Here is a 17668-nt window from a genome sequence, read left to right as displayed (position 1 = left end):
TCAACATGCATTAAGCACCTATGTGGTAAGCACAGTGCTCTGTGATGAGTTTATTAAGTTGTTAACCTTTTGGGGTTTCATCTTCTCATCTACAAAATGGGGAAGTTGGACTAGACCCAGAGGTGTAAAACTCCAGCAGTCCACATGGGTTCCACTGGGGCCTAAACCAGATTAAAATGTAATTGGGAAATGTGTAATAAAATAAATAAAAATACAATACAACATAGATAATATTAATTTGTAGTTTTCTAAATCAGTATGTGACTGTAGGGATCAATTTCTATTTGAGTTTGATATCACTGGATTAGATTACCATCACTAATTTCCTTTCTGGCTACAAATATGTAGTCTATGTGTTTTGATTAGATGGTGGTCTTTAAAGTAAAAATATGTAAATGGCAGATGGAGCCTTAAAGAATAAGTATCACATTGTGTTGTAGATAAACTAAAGCTTTATCCACTATCACTCTCCATTACTCACTATCACTTTTCCCTAATCATATTACCTTTTTAAGAACAGCCACACTTTTTCACAGCTACCATGTAATCTTCAGCCATTCTGAATCTCTAGTGAAAAAAGGTCAGTTTCACTTTATGATGGCATCTCAGTCATGTCCTATGCTCCCGTCTCCATGGAAGATTAAACTTGTATGAAATCACAAAATTTCACTGCATACCAATTCCCTTATAAGAAACGATTCATTTTAAATTATTATCCTTTACTACGCTTAAGACTTTGACTTTATAGCAGATATCAAATGATTTTCATGTATTACACATATTCACTCTAATACAGTTCTCTTCAATGCAATTCCTTTTTAACAGCATGCAAATTATATAATCTGCGTATCACCCGCTCAAAGGCGCAATTAAACTGATTTTACCTGGTTGCAGCTAACTTTTGAGCTATCTCCCTGTTCCATTGTACATGAATTTTTAACATCAGCTTACCCAAAATATAAATAAACCTACTGCAAAAAAGCAGGATGTTTTACCAAAATAATGACGGTAGCTGACATTTATATGGCACTGTAGTCTACAGACTGTTTTTGTAATCTAGTGCAAGTAATACTCCTGACAACCTTTGAGGAAGCAGGCAGGCACTATTTCTACTTCACAGATGAGTCAGGCTTACAGAGAGCTAGTATCTTACCCAATAGCCATAGGTGAAGGAGTTTCAACTCCAGAGCTTCTGACTTCAGTCTAGTGTTCTGTTCCTGATAGCACAACTGTATTCTTAAATACATTCACTAATCTATAGCACTCCTTTCATTATCCATTAGTATCATTCAAAAGAATAGTTATTTTGTGGAATAGTCATTCAACAAATATTTATTAAACATTTACTATATGTTCAGTGCCATCATACGTGGTGGGAAGACAAAGAAAGACAAAATAAATGAGCTTATGTTTTATTTCTCATTATCATGATACATTGAATATGCATCAACCTAAGAGCGAACAATGACATATGTTGATCCATTCTTTGTGACTCTATGTATTGAATCCTTTAGGTGCCTAACATTTGGACCAATGGCTTAATACTTAAAGAAACATGTGTCCTCCTCACAACTCTCAGCTACCCCTCTCGTCTGATGGCTGTTTCATGTTCTTTTTCAGATTCCGACCTGAGCATGCGCACGCTCAGCACCCCCAGTCCAGCCCTAATCTGTCCACAGAACTTGCAAGGCTTTCAGAATGGAAGAGGTTCATCCACCTCCTCTTCTTCCATCACGGGGGAGACAGTGGCCATGGTCCACTCTCCCCCTCCAACCCGCCTCACCCATCCTCTCATCCGGCTAGCTTCCAAACAGCAAAAAGAACAGGCCCACATCGACCGCCTCCCAGACCACTCGATGATCCAGATATTTTCCTTCCTGCCCACCAACCAGCTGTGCCGCTGTGCTCGTGTATGCCGTAGGTGGTACAACCTTGCTTGGGACCCCCGGCTCTGGAGGACTATTCGTTTGACTGGTGAGACCATCAATGTGGACCGGGCCCTCAAAGTATTAACCCGAAGGCTTTGTCAAGACACTCCTAATGTATGTCTCATGTTGGAGACGGTAACTGTTAGTGGCTGCAGGCGGCTCACAGACAGAGGACTTTATACCATTGCCCAGTGCTGCCCAGAACTGAGGCGACTAGAAGTTTCAGGCTGTTACAACATCTCCAACGAAGCTGTTTTTGATGTGGTGTCCCTCTGTCCCAACCTGGAGCACCTGGATGTGTCAGGTAACTGAAAATAACACTAACACTTCATTGGTGACATAGAAGGTGCTCAGAAAGACCTTCCTAAATATACCTATATGCTCCAGATACTACAACCACCCTGGGGCTGCTTGGAAGGGAAAGGTGGGTGGAGAATGAGGCTTACTTTCTTAGACAGTCAGCCTAAGATAGCAGTGGAATGCAGAATGGAACATCTCTGACAACTGAGACTGCTCACTTTTTTTAAAAATTTTGTATCTCCATTCCACACCCCTGTCACAGACCTGGCATATAGTGGGACTTTTAAAATGGTTGTTGGTTGATTGATAGACATCTACAGAAGCATTCCCTTTTTCACTAACTTCTTAAGGAAGAGATTATAATTCACTTTTATTATTTATTTCCCCTCAATAAATTTCCCTCTCCCCAATTCTTTCCAAATTGTTATAGGTACAGCTGATAGAAACCCACTGATAACTACCAAGGACCATTATTTTCAATAAGAAAACTTTCCCTTTATTCCCTGATGCCTAAACCATACTACCTGACCACAGACCCTCAGAGAACATATTTCCTATAAAATGTTATTTTCTACTAAAGTGTGAAAAGTGATATCATTAAAATGTGCATATTCAGCTGGTCCTTGAACAGAGCATTAAAGGTGATTAAAAATTTAGCCTATTTAAAACAGGTCTGAATATTTCTTTATTTGAGTTTTATATGCAAAAAGGTATTCAGTAATAAAGATGTCTAAATCAGTGAACTTGTGGCTAGATCCCAGAGCAAGTATTCCAATTAGAGACACTGTCCAGACAAACAATTTCTTTAAGACTCTGGCGTTCTAGTGGGGCTTTGAAAGACTGTGAAGATGCTACATATTAAGGTAGGTGGGAGAATTGGAAGGAAGTTTGGCAAGCAGGGCGTGAACGCTCAGAAGCAAGGCAAATGAAGAAGACACAGCTTTTAGCAGAGACGTCCAGCACCAAGTGAGGATTTAGCTAAATCACGAAGAATATGTCCTTGAAAACAGCCTTGGCATTGCTACCATGGGAGCAGAACTCGAAACAACAGTCATAGGTTATGAAGAGGGATCCATTTTTGTTCAACAATTAGAGCGAGCCTAAAATGAGCTGCCTTCCAAAAAGGAAAACAGCGAGCACTCCATCACTGAGGTTTTTAAGTACACAGTTTCTTAGAGATGACATTTATAGATCAGAAGATCATAGGATCGTAGACTCAAAGTTGGAAAGGACCTTAGAAGCCTTCTAGTCCAGATCCTCTAATTTGCAAATGACAAACTGTGGTTTAGAGAAGTCAGATGGCTTGCCCAGGTTCACACAGCCAGCATATATCAAAGGTACAGCTTGAACCTAGATCTTTATACCAACAAGGCCAGCTCTCTATCCCGTGTGCCATGCTTATTGGGGTTCATTATTTTTGAGTAAGGGTTAGACTAAGACAGACCCTTCTAATTCTAATATGCTATGTGCAGAAACCAATAGGCAGCTAGGTTGAATGGTGGATAGAGCCTTGGACCTGGAGTCAAGAAGATCTGAGTTCAAATTCAGCCTCAGACTCTTACTTGCTATGTGGCTCTGGGCAAATAATTCCCTTAATCTCTGTTCACCTTTGCTCATCTGTAAAATGGGATTAATGATTGCACTGATCTCCCGGGGTTGCTATGAGGATCAAATAAGATAACGTCTTTAAAGATCTTTGCAAACCTCAAAGTCATGTCTGAGGCCACATTTGAACTCAAGTCTTTCTGACTCCAGGCCGTAGGGCTCTATCCATTGTACCACCTAGCTGCTGTAGTAGTTGTAGTCTTGGTCCTTGTCATTGTCGTCATCATCGTCATCATACCAAGAGTGTTATGAGGCTCTTACTCCTGGTATGTAATAAGCATTGTATAAGTGGTAGTTAATATACGACTACTACTACGTTATTACTACCAAACTATCACTACTACGCTATTACTACTGCTGTTGCTACACAGTTCCACCGTTGTTTAAATGGACACATAAACTCGCATAGGGCTTAAGCTGAGGGTGCTGGCAAGCCTGAGACTCTTTGCCCTTGCCCCTTCCTTTGAGAGAAAAGAAGTAGTAAACTGTACTTACTACTAAGGGAAAGGGGAAGGGCCAATGGTGATCTGAGGCACGGGGTGCAGCCCATAGTCTTGGCATTACTGTACATTCGCTATTTCTCTTCCATTCACACTTGTCCCACTATTAGCAGTGAAACACTCCATCATATCACCTTCTCTAAGATCACTTCCGATCTAAAATATTATGAACTGATACCTCTAAGATGTTGCTGTACATTTTGAGTGTCTGGGGGATACCCACAAAACCACGAGGACAGACTTAAACCTCACCAGCCATGTAAATTTTACATGTATTGCTGATTCATTTCAAAGTCTCTCTGGAGATGAAGTTTAAAGCCCAGAGGACCTCCTGGGCAGCAGAGGCTAATCCTTCAGGACTGACTCAGGCTTTTCTTCATCTCATTCCCATCCTAGGCTAAGGATGAATGCTTAAGAGGCTGATATCAGCAAGATATGTTAAGGATTTTATTGTAATTGAAAAGTATAGGTACTACCTTGGAGGGACTTAAGAGGCAGAGAGAATAAAGACAAAAACCATTTTGATTGGTAAATAAACATAGCTGGGGGCTTGCTAGTGTGTTATGTGACTGATACCACTGACAAAATCTGAGACAGTATCTGACTTCCTCAGTTTGCTCTTTCCTTAGATGTAATGCATCTGCACCTTTTTTTAACCCATAATAACGACAGGCCATTCTTTTACTCAGATTCTTTCCCTGTCTCCTGAGCACTAGTCACTCTCCTGGCTCATCTGGCTTCATGGCAGGGCCACATCAGCTGCGTTTTTGTCTGAGTACTGAATGTTCAGTTAGTCATGATTGGGAAGAAGCCATTGGCATTGACCAGAGTAGCAACATAAATACCTGTGAGGGTTTCTCTGAGAAGCTCTGGAAGAAGAAAAGCTCTGGAAATAGAGGCAAGATGATTCGGTGGGATGGATATTATGCTGTTGAGGACCTGGGTTTTAGTACCATTTCTACTGCTACAAATGCTAATTTTGAACAAGTCATTTAACTTCTCTGAGCCTTTTGCTTCATTTGTTGGAGGGCTGGATGGATGGTCTCTGGGTCCCTTTCAGTTTGAAAGTTCCCTGATTCTCCATGTTGTTGTCTCTACAGTTTTTATATGCATGTCTGTATGTGTGTATATGCATGCGTGTATATACACACATACTCAAATATGTATATAAACGTATGTGTTTGTGTGTATATATGTATGTATATGTGTGTATACATATGATATACATGTATATGTGTGTATGTATGTATGTGTGTATATATGTATATATATATATATATATATATATATATATATATATATATATATATATATATATATATATATATGTACATATAATAGACATTCATCCCGAGAGTCCTGCCTCTACTTAAAGATGCTCCTAAACCCAGCAAAATTGAAGATGCATAAGGGGAGGGGGGAGGCTTTAAAATTCTGGCACAGAGTACCGACGCTGGATGTGCTGGGGAAAGCACATTCCTGGCTCTTCTGGGTTGCTGGCTAATTATTTCTTGGCAACTCTGCCACCAGACGCTTAAACCATTACCTGGCAGCCTCCTCAAGGCCTCTAAAGGCTGCTAGTGGTGGCTCCACTTCATATATTGTCCATTCTGGAGGGATCTGGAAACTCAATAAAAGTATACCAGAGAGGAAGAGAAAAATCAGAGAGGCTTCTCTAGCCTGCTGGTGCCCATAAAGTTTGGAGTCAGTGCTCTGCAGAGGTGGCCCTTCCAAACTCAGCTTATGATGAGACATCTGATTTGGGTTCACTCAGTCTTCTTCCCCATCATCAGCATTATCCTCATTGAGGTGTAAAAATGCTTATTAACTTGATGAATAAACACACATTAAATACTTACTATGTGTCAGGTACTGTGCTAAATGCTGGGGATACAAAAAGAGGCAAAAGATAGTCCCTGCCCTCATGGAACTTACAGTCTAATGGAGGAGACAACACACAAATACATACAAAGCAAACTCTATACTAGATATAAAGGAAATAATTAATAGAAAGAACTCACTAGATAACGACTAGATTGTACTTTGACCTATTTTAAAGACAGATCATGAAAATACCAGCTAAAACTTCCACAGCTAAAGATTGGAATAGTAGAGAGAATACAGGATGTGTTCAAATCTTGCATCAGATGCTTACTAGCTGTATGACCCTGAGCAAGTCACTTAACTGCTCACAGCCTCAATTTCCCCATCTGTAAAATGAGGATGATAATAGTAACCGTTTCACAGGGTGATTATGAGAATCAAATAAAATAATATATGTGGAATGCTTTGCAAATCTTGAAATGCTATAAAAATGCTGGCTATCATTCTATCTGAAGATGCAAATTCTCATTGGTGTGGGTACTCCTTCCTCTTAGACAGACTATAATTCCTCTTTGCCTTTTTATTTTTATTTTTCTAAGGGGGGAAGGCAGGGCAGTTGGGGTTAAGTGACTTGCCCAAGGTCACGCAGCTAGTAAGTGTGTCAAGTGTCAGAGACAGGATTTGAACTCAGGTCCTCCTGACTCCAGGGCTGGTGCTCTACTCACTGGGCCACCTAGCTGCCCCGCTCTTTGCCTTTTTAAATTGTAGGCCTGGGGGTAGGGGGCAAGTCACCTGATGGTTGACCCTTTCATGCTGAGCCTCCTTAAACTCATCTGGACTTTGCCAAGAAGACACGCAGTCTGGTACTGACCACATTGAGATCTTTCCCACTTGGTAGAATCGCCAGAGCTTTCATTTTGTCCACATAACTTTAGTAAACAAAGGTATAGCCCTACGGCTAGATTAATAATGATAACAATAAATGTAGCATTTATCTAGCACCTACAATTGCTAGATATGCTAAGAGCTTCACAAGTATTATCTCATTTGATCCTTACAACAACCCTGGGAGGAAGGTGCTAGTATTTTCCCCACTTTACAGCTTAGGAAAATGAGGCAGACAGAAGAAGTTCAGTGGCTTGCCCAGAGTCACATAGCTAGCAAGTGTTTGAGGCCAGATTTTAATTCCAGTCTTCCTGATTCCCTGTCCAGCGCCCTATCTACCTCACCCCCCCCCCCCAGATACCTCTAAATAAGATAAAGCAGGACCTTAGTGGAGGGTTTTACTGTTTGATACACACTATCAATACTTCTGAGAGGAAGTCTGGTCTCAAAATCAGGGGGAACTGAGTTCAAGTCTCACTGGTGATACATAATGGCTGTCGGATCCTGTAGCCACAACCCCCGGCATGGCGCTTGGCACATAATCAGTGCATAGTAAACATTTGTTGGTGGATTGATTGATTGGACGAGTCACTTAAATATGAGACAAAGCAGGTGCTGCCCTGCATTGACAAAGGTAGTTTCCTCACTGGGAGTTCCCCTAGGCTAATGAAAGCACAACCGTGGTTAAAAAAAAAAAGTTTTAGTAATGATTATTCTGTGTTGGTGATATGCATCTAATTCCTCCAATGAGATGATCTTTATACGCATAAAAAATTAAGTGCTATCTTAGAATTAATAAAGGCTCAACTCTGAGTCCTGCCTCAGATGTTTACTGCCTGGGAAGACAAAGAGCAAGCTGTTCAGTCCCTCTGAGCTTTAGCTTCCTCATCTGTAAAATGGTAGTAGTACAGCCTTCATCAGATTGTTGTGACATTCAAGTAAAATAATACATGTAAAATGCTTTGCAAATCTTAAGGCCATGTAGAAATAGCAGCTGACTGTTAATTGTTTTGTCTAGATCTGTGATTTCTTTGGTGTGGAGAACTCCTGGTATGGAAATGCCCTGCGCTGATCCAAATGGAAAAATTATCTGTGGCTCAGAGAGAGTCTCCTACAACACTGGGAAGTTCAAACATATCATGGTCATACTACCAATACAGAGGCAGAATCTGAACCCTTGACATCCTGACTCCACTAATAATAGCTAGCATTTATATGGTGCTTTAAGGTTGGTTCTTATTATCTCCATTTTATAGTTGGAGAAATCAAGGCAGATGGAGTCAGTGACTTGCCTAGAGTCATAGACCTAGTAAGTGTCTGAGGCCAGATTTGACCTAAGGGCTTCCTAACTCTAGGTCCAGGGCTCTATCATATAAACTGCCCTCCATTGTACAAGCTCTCACCTTATTATCATTATTATTTTTTTTTGTCAATTCAAGCCAATTTAAAATAAGCACTTGTTTTACTTAGATTTGACATCCACTTTGATAGTCTCAAACCACAGTGTTATGGTCCTATTCAGGAAACGGGATCTCTAAAACAGAAACTGGAATGCAGCCCCATTGGTGAAAGATACAGGCACACACTCCATGATGGAGGTAGCCAGGTGGTACTGTAGAGAGAGTGCCAGGCCCAGATTTAGGATGACTTGACTTCAAATCTGACCTCACACGCTTGTAAGCTGGAGCAAGTCACTTAACTTCTGTCTGCCTCAGTTTCTTCATCTGTAAAATAAGGATGATAATAGCACCTACTCTGCAGGGTTATGGTGAGTATCAAATGAGAAAATAATTATAAAGCACTTAGCACAGTGCCTGGCATATAGTAAATATATAAAAGTGAGGAGGAGGAGGAGGAGGATGATGATGATACCCTTAAAGCCATTAGCCAGACTTTGCGGAGAGATCCTTTTTGCATTCTTAAGAAGCAGGAAATGGGTTCCCGCTAATGAGGGGAAGCTGAATTTAATAGTATTTTAGCAGCAACTTTAACAGAAATAAACCATGAATCAATAATGAGCATAAACCTCACTAATTTGTGCAACCTAAATATAAGTATTACTTTCCCTCCTTCCTCTCCAGCAGCCGTGAATCTAAGCTGATTTGTTCTGTTTTGTTTCTAAATGGATACCTACTGAGTCCGTTTGAGCCAGAACTGAACCCTATCTCTTTTTCTCAAGCTATCACACAGGAATAAATCCAGAATATCGTTGTGTTCACTGAACTCAGTGAATATCTCATTCACTTTGAGCTCTTCTTTTTCCCATCGAGTGTAGGTTTCCCCCCACCAAACGCTGCGGCCTTCCTGAAGTGTAGCAGATTGATATTTGCCGCAGATAGGACTAGTAGAACCCAAAATAAAGAAAGTCAAAGCTCATATTGAAAGCTGAGGGGCCAAAACCCTTGGATAATACAGAGAGATGGGCAGTCCTTGCCTCATTTCTAGCATAGACTGGAAGCCTCTATTTCAATAGATTGTATGCTCCATACCCATTCCAACCTTCCAGGCCCCACCCCAAGCTTCCAGTAGGTGTTGTACAAAGCCTAAAGGAGAAACGAAAGACAAGATTTCAAGGTGTGCTCCTCCCTCTCCAAACACAGAAATGATACTGGATCATTAGAACACTCCTAGGAGCCTTTAATGTGTTAAATATCTCTATTCTCCCAGGCTGGGTGGTTTGTTCCCTCCCTGTAACCTCCTGACATGGATGACTAGTTTTTTGACCTCCTTACTCCTAGGTAGGAGAAAGTCCTGTGATAACCTTCTGAGCAGTCAGTCCCCCAGGAAGTGGGAGGAAACCCATTCAGAGTGTTCACACTGCTCAGAAACTCTGGAGGCTATGCTGTGTTGCGTGGCCCTGACCTTGGGGGCCTGCACAGAGGCAGAAGAGATGAGCGTATCCAAGAGAACTGCATGGTAACAGAGAGGAATAAATGTAGCAACCAATGCTTGCAACCAGAGAGACTATCAAACTGAAGAGGCAAGGAAGAAATAAAGATTTTTGAAGGGTTTGGGTTTTGTTTTTTTTTTGTTGTTGTTTGGATTTTTTTTTTTTTTGGTTTAGATTTTTTTTGGGGGGGAAGGAGAAATGAGCTGGAAATGAAAGATACTGGTTGCTAAGAAAAATGTTTAACGTTTTAGGTACATACTAATTTTAAACTGTTCACTGTTTGGGTTCTCAAAATATTACAGCATAAAATAGAGGAGGATAAAAACAAGACTTCTTTTTACTTGCTCGAAGCAAGATTCTATCCTTATTTATCCCCTCTGTAATATTAGTATGGGATGGAGCTGTGATTTCGTCAGCGCAGAGAACTCCTGCTGTGGAAATTCTCTCTACCAATGCTGATCCCAACCACATACATAACAACACCTTCCATCCATAGTGCCTTAAGGTTTGCAATTGATGTGCATCATCTCCTTTGATTCTTACAACAACACTGCGAGGAAGGGATATCATACCCATTTTTTTTTATCTGAAGAAACTGAGGCTCAGAAATGTTAAAGGACTTGTCCTAATAAGTGTCAGAAGCCGTGTTTGAATTCAGGTCTTCACTCAGAGCAGAGCGCAGTACTCGTACCAGCCTCTGATAGTCCCATGTAATACTCTGCTCCCTACATAGCCCAGATGTTTGTTTTTTCCTTAACAGAGGGAGTCAGATAGAGAACTACTCCTATTCTCCTTATCTGTGCACTAGATTGGTATTTTGTTTTCACCCTTCTCTGAGGTGCAGTGACCAAGGAAATTGGACTTGGATTTAGAAAGACCTAGGTTCAAGTCTTGCCTTAGATATTTACTAGCTGTGTAAGTGTGACCCTGAGTATATCACTTAACCTTTCTGCGCCTCATTTTCCTCATCCGTAAAACAAGTGTATTGGACTTGAGTCCCTTTAAGATTCCTTCCAGCTCTAAGTCTATGAGTCTCTGATCTGAGGTACCCATAAATGTATGCCAACTATGATGTATCTACTATTGTATGAAATGTACTAATCATAATTACATAGGACATGGGTCTCTTATAATCAATCAGGTGGGTCAAGGTGACTATGAATATAGTAAATGCTTCTTCTGCCTCCATCCCCTGAATTAAAAATTAGGACCATAAAGAAGACTATAATTGGCATTTGTAGGAGTCTTGGTGGTCAAAGGGAAGAGGTGGACATCCCCTCATTCCCCCCAAGGCACCCCACCACCACCACTAGACTACCAATGATAGAACTGGGAGAAATATCATGTCAGTTTGATGTTATAGAATTTTTTTTCTCTCTGAATAGGATGCTCTAAAGTCACTTGCATCAGTCTGACACGGGAAGCCTCTATCAAGCTGTCCCCTCTACATGGCAAACAGATTTCCATCCGCTACTTGGATATGACAGACTGCTTTGTCCTGGAGGATGAAGGTCTGCACACAATCGCCGCCCATTGCACCCAACTGACCCATCTGTACCTGCGACGCTGTGTCCGCATCACTGACGAGGGCCTCCGCTACCTGATGATCTACTGTGGCTCCATCAAGGAGCTGAGTGTAAGTGACTGCCGTTTTGTCAGTGACTTTGGCCTGAGGGAGATTGCCAAGCTGGAATCTCGTCTGCGGTATCTCAGCATTGCCCACTGCGGCCGGGTCACAGATGTGGGCATCCGTTATATCGCCAAGTACTGCAGCAAACTGCGTTACCTCAATGCGCGGGGCTGTGAGGGCATCACGGACCATGGTGTGGAATACCTGGCCAAAAATTGCACAAAACTCAAGTCTCTGGACATTGGAAAGTGCCCTTTGGTTTCAGACACTGGCCTGGAATGCCTGGCCCTTAACTGCTTCAATCTGAAGCGCCTGAGCCTAAAGTCCTGTGAGAGCATCACAGGGCAGGGCCTACAGATCGTAGCCGCCAACTGCTTTGACCTGCAGATGCTGAATGTGCAGGACTGTGAGGTGTCCGTGGAGGCTTTACGGTTTGTGAAACGCCATTGTAAGCGCTGTATTATAGAGCACACCAACCCTGCCTTCTTTTGAGTGGACAGCCTCTATCTATGATCTCTTTTTATAAAAATCAAAAAGAAAGCAAAACAAACAACAAAAATTTTTGTTTTTTTTTTTAACCAAAAAAATGTTAAAGACAGTATATGTAAGCACATGCCACTCTCATTTGCAATAGCTGTTTGTTCTTTGGGGGTTTTTTATGCTTTGAAGCTCTTAGGAATCAGCTTTTGATTATTGGTTATGATCTACATGAGGTCAAAGAAAACAAAAATATGCCTGTTTCTATTGTAGCTGTTACCTTCTTGTTTCTGTCTGGGTTATTGTAGTAGCTTCCTTCAGAGGGCCTCAGCAGGCCAGTCATAATGCTACTGGGAATCCCCAAGAAAGCACTAACCTGATGTTCCCAAGAGTGCCTCCATTTGGCCCAAAGGTCCAAACTCCACATTTGTTTTGAATGAAATTTGTTCCTCAGTCCTACAAACTAATGTGAACAGCAAACAGTCTTGGGAAATGGATCCGCAGCACTTTACGAAGTGCTTCCCAAACTTTTCTTTGCAGATTAATCACTCCTCACAAACACCCTAGCGTCCTGGGTCTCTATGCTCATGCCCGTTTTAGAATAGTGGAAATGAGAAAATTGTGGTTTCATTGTTGTTGTTTTAATCCTAATGTTATTTTCCCTGAGTCACCCCAGAAATCTTCCTCCTCTGAATGTCTCACCTCTTCCTTATGCACTAAGCCATTCTATCAGGCTACTCGAGGAAGGATATTCCAAGGTGCTGATCTCACTGTCACAGTTTCCTAATTGTCTCTTTCCCTCATCTGAGCGATCCCAGTGTGTGCTGCTGGAATCTATTTCATATCATGCCCGTGCTCTATGGTTTGTAATGCTCTCTGAGCATGATTAACAGGCAGCACTAACAGAGAGGGTCTATCTATCTGAGGGTGAGAGTAGAGAAATCAGTTCCTGACAGATGCCGAGCTGAGATCCTTTGGTCTCTCCTTGATATAAAAAAAGTCATCTTTCCTGGGCCTTTGCTAAGAGAGGGAAATACCCTTGCAATTTTTAATTAAGAAGTGATGCCCAAATGGGCACACCCTTTCACTCCACAAAGTATTTTTTTCCTTTGCCTCAGTCCACATGTGTCAGGCACATCTGTACTCCAGCTGTGAGAGGACTAACCAGATTTCCCTTTTGTCGTTCAGACTTCTGTTTTTCTTTTTCATTTATTTGCTCCTTTACGCACCCAGATTTCATTATATGTATGAAGTCTTTTGGAGTTGGGCTCTTAAGTGTTTAATTGCTCACAATGTCACCTTGTGTGCATGTTTCCATAGCTATGTGTATATTTCCCTTCAAAGGATGGGTAGCCAACTTCCACATTTGTAATGGTGCGATCTATGAAAATGGCATACCATCAATAAGGTTTAGACTCTGGCCCACCAACCATGTCAACCATTCTCTGAAAATAAATGCATACCTATGCACACATGATTGCTGAACAGGAAGTTACAACTTTGTAGTGGAGTGGGTGTTTGCCAGTTCCATTTGCATAAAATCAATACGCCCTGGGGGAAAAATTTCCATTGCCTTTCCATTTGAAGTTTATTCTCTGATTCCAACTAGCACATGAGCTTCCAAATGCTCCCTCATAGCTCCCCACCCTTAATCATTCACTTCTGAAAACTCTTCTTCTACTTCCACCCAAAAGGTCTGGCATCCAAATCCAGGGCCTCTAGACCTCCAAGCCAAGCATGCTGAATATGTTTTCAGAGTAGGCCTATACCATGATTGACAACGGCTTCGATTCAGAGGCCCCGGTACTGTGCATGTGTTGGGAAGAAGGAGCTGAAGTAGGGAATCATCTGCCTGGTCTGGTTCTCATAATGAAACAGTAGCTTGCTTTCCAGACAACATCATTAGCATCACTGATGTAGCATTCAAAGCCATGTACTAAGAGGGGAAAAATGCATCATCTGGCTGGAAATAACACTAAGAAACATTCACACAGCTTATAAATGTGTGCAAGACCTGAGGCAGCATTCTACTTGCAATTCATGTCCCTTGACTAAGGTTTACTTGTGAGTCATGGAGGATGTTCATTCTGGGTAATGTGGTCTCCCAAGTGAGCTTCTTAAGATTCCCTTACTTGAATGAGTGAAAGCATGAAAGAAGGGAGTAGACCCTCATGTGCCAGAGACCATTGGCTACTCTGTGGCTCACATGATTAAAAACCTATGTTCTTGCCATTTAATAGTGTCAAATCTACTGCTTTCTGCGTATCCGACAAGGCCAACTCTTCACAATGAGTATACAACATATCTCTGCTTCATCCAGTTTCTAACTTCTCCCCCAGACTTCTCTTCATGATGTTCCATAGGGAGTTCAAGGAGTTAGTTTGGATGTTTGGAGGAGGTAACTGGAAACTGGGTTCAGCAAGTTTTCAAGAGACCAAACAAAAGGCCTCTTTAACAAATTTGACTGTTTAAAAATGTTGCTTCCTTCCTGGCTATGCTAAATTGAATGCTCTTCTTTAAAAATCCTAATGTTGGAATCATTGTGTGCTGTATGATTCTCTAGAAAGCCATTGATTTACTACCATCAAGAAATAAAGCAATATGTCAGTAATCATCTCAGCCTTACTTTTTGCCATCCTAACTACAGAAGGGCACTGCAGTGGGAACAGGGAAAGGGAATCAATCAAAGTGGCCTCTCAAACTGAGCACAGCCTGAGTCAGTTCCATGATGGGAGCCAGGAATAGGGATGGTCCCTCTGATGCCTGCAGCGTATGGTTTTGTCATTTCACTTGGCTCACTGATGTTGGCTTCAAATTAGCAGGTAAATGGAAAAGCATTCACTTCACAGGTAGTGAATTCATGCCTTCCTATTTGTTCCAGCCTTTAACGGAACCTTCAGAATTGTTATGCTTAGTGCTGGTTGCTATAAATAAAGATAGAGGGTCTCAGACCATGAGGACCTATAGGGTACTATAGAAACAAAATCAAATAGGAATAGTTACTAAGAGTTAGAAAAAAACTGGAAAAACCTAAAGTGGCAACTTTTTTAAGTCACAAAGCTCCATGAGACACAAGAAATCAATTCTGGAGGAGGAAAATGTAATATTTGAGTAGCAAACTTGATCTTAAACAAGCACAAAAGGTACCTTTTAGATGTCCTTCACCTCCTTTTCAACCAATAAACTGTTGAAAAAAATCTCCAAAAGACCAGTAATATTACTTGTCTCACACTATTAATTTGACTTCTCCCTCAATTTCTGCCTGGATCCCAAAAAGATAAAGAGGTAAAGCAAAAAATGATCACAGGTCCACACATTCATACTCAGACCGGCATTCGAAACTTTAAAGGAACCTTCAAAAAGGTTTTTGTCCAAAAAACACCCTGCGTGATACCCAGTATAAAGCCACTACCTTCCTTTCTTGTTTATTACTTGAAACGATTGTGCATTTTGACAGGGGGGAAATGCAGTGGAGCAGAACCACTCACCTTCCTTTGATTAGCATCCAAATCCCCATGTTAAAGCCAAACTGAGGTATTCTCCCAATAAGTGGCAATCGTGATTAGTGAGGGGAAAGAAATGAAACTACTGATTTGGAAAAATGCTGAACAGGCAAAATGAGAAGAAAGGAGACTAGAAGAGTTTTAAGAATCAGGAGAAAATTCCAGTGAAAATAGTCATACAGAAAATAAATGAGATTTAAAAAGCCTTGTGTTGATTGCCATCTCCAACCAATACTCCTTCCCCATCCATGTTTCTCCAAGTGCACTGTCTGATAGATCTCAGCATCCAACCTTTGGTCCAGGTAAGAGGTTTTTTTTGTTTCATTTTGACTGAAAACTTCTTTTACCCAATTAGCACACAAGGGTTAACTAACTAGACCATTCAGGCCAACCACCTGCCTACTACTACTCTTAAATCGTGTTCATAATTAATCATTCCATCAAATGCATGGAGACCTCACTCACTTAGCTTTCTGATCACTTGATCAACTCTTGAAAAAAAATGTAGATATCCCTGCACTAGATAAATTTCTTTACTACCTTACCATTACCAGATCAGCCTACACATATCCAACTATCTCAATGTCATAGGAAACTGTTCAAAGTAACAAACACAATAGAACCATACTGGGTGCCTTGTGCACTTGCTCAGAAAATTTATCACTGCTTCTTCTACCATAGTTGCATAAAGGCTGTATCCAGAACCTCAATACTTTTGATTCAATTTAATTCTAACACCCCACCTGTTCAAAACAATCTTTCCTTCTAATGGGAATGAATTTCCAGAACAAGGAAACATTCTAAGATGATAAACTCTCACTGGAATTCCCAAAAACAAAGTTTCTTTGTAAAACTTTCCAAATTGTTGTGGTTCAGTTGTTTCAGTCATGTCTGACTATTTGTGAACCTATTTGGCTGTTTGTTTATTTGTTTTGGAGAAGATACCAAAGTGGTTTGCCATTACCTTCTTCATCTCACTTTACAGATGAAGAAACTGAGGCAAACAGGGTTAAGTGACTTGCCCAGGGTCATTTAAGCTAGCAAGTGTCTAAAGTCTGTTTGGAACTCAAGAAGAAGAGTCTTCCTGACTCAAGGCCTGGCACTCTATCCACTGTGCCACCTAGCTGCCCTAAAAATTTCCAAATTACTCATTTAAAAAACAAATAAATAAATAAATAGATAAAGAAAGAAAGACTGGTTCTTCCCATGTCACCTAGGTTGGAAGTGTAGTGGCAACTCACCAGCCCAGTTAGCTTGGGTCCCAAGCAACCCATCCACTAATAGGGGCTCACCACCTTAATGCTGAATTTGGTGACAGCCAGCATATCCTACTACAGCTCAGAAATCCAGAGAAGCTCAAGAGATCCTCCAGCCTTAGCCTCCCATTAGCTGAAATTACAGAAGTGCAACCCCATGCCCAGACAAATTACTCTCGAGCAGCAGTTTGTTTCCATATAGTGTTGGTAATAATGACCGTAAACAAATTCTAAAGCTGAGCTACTTGAAATCACAACTCAAGGTCAAAGCTTCTGTTCACACAGGTTTAATGTGATGAGCCCTAAACAAACAAAACCAATGGTAACATAAATCAAGACTGATGTTCAGTGTTTTGGTGTTTAATAAATGCACATTAGTTTATTTCTGAAATCATTCATCTCTGGACTTACTAAGAGGTGGCTGTTTGGGGTGTTTGAACATACAGACTCTAGACATTGATTTCATTGGCTTATATAAACCTTAGGGAAAGATACTGGATGTGCCTCATAAGATTGACTGAAATGGTGTGATGAACTAGTGAAGAATGTGAGATTTGGAGGCAGTGACTTGGGTTTGAATCTTTACCCTGTTAATTTATAACCCGTGTGACCCTGGTCTGATGCATGTCACTTTACTTCCTCAGTTTCCTTGTCACTAAAATGAGGGGTTAGAATAGATGAGCTCTAAAGTTGTATCTAAATAGATTTATAAGCGAGAAAGAGAGAGAGAAGGAGGAGGAGGAGGAGGAGGAAAAAGAACAAGAAGATAGAAAGGAAGAAAGGAAAAACAAAGAGAAGGAAGGAAGGAAGGAAGGAAGGAAATTGCCTAATGAGTGGATTCAGTGGGAGGTCTATTAGGGATACAAATGT

General features: G+C 41.0%; 1 protein-coding gene across 1 annotated transcript; it reads left to right on the top strand.

Moving 5' to 3' along the window:
• Positions 1-1625: 1625 nt before the first annotated feature.
• FBXL7 (F-box and leucine rich repeat protein 7) lies at positions 1626-14652 on the top strand. Its single transcript, XM_036734339.1, has 2 exons — positions 1626-2232; positions 11318-14652. The coding sequence occupies exons 1-2, from the start codon at positions 1635-1637 to the stop codon at positions 12052-12054; spliced, it is 1335 nt and encodes a 444-aa protein (XP_036590234.1). The 5' UTR covers positions 1626-1634; the 3' UTR covers positions 12055-14652.
• Positions 14653-17668: the final 3016 nt, after the last annotated feature.

Source organism: Trichosurus vulpecula, chromosome 1, assembly GCF_011100635.1.
Source record: "Trichosurus vulpecula isolate mTriVul1 chromosome 1, mTriVul1.pri, whole genome shotgun sequence".
Lineage (NCBI taxonomy): Eukaryota > Metazoa > Chordata > Mammalia > Diprotodontia > Phalangeridae > Trichosurus > Trichosurus vulpecula.
This window is presented reverse-complemented; position numbering and strand designations above follow the sequence as displayed.

Excerpts from the sequence above, each read along its gene's own strand:
- FBXL7 (XM_036734339.1), top strand. The coding sequence starts at position 1,635 with ATGCGCACGCTCAGCACCCCCAGTCCAGCCCTAATCTGTCCACAGAAC. Across the intron at positions 2,233-11,317 it reads GGAGCACCTGGATGTGTCAG|GATGCTCTAAAGTCACTTGC; the intron begins GTAACTGAAAAT and ends CTCTCTGAATAG.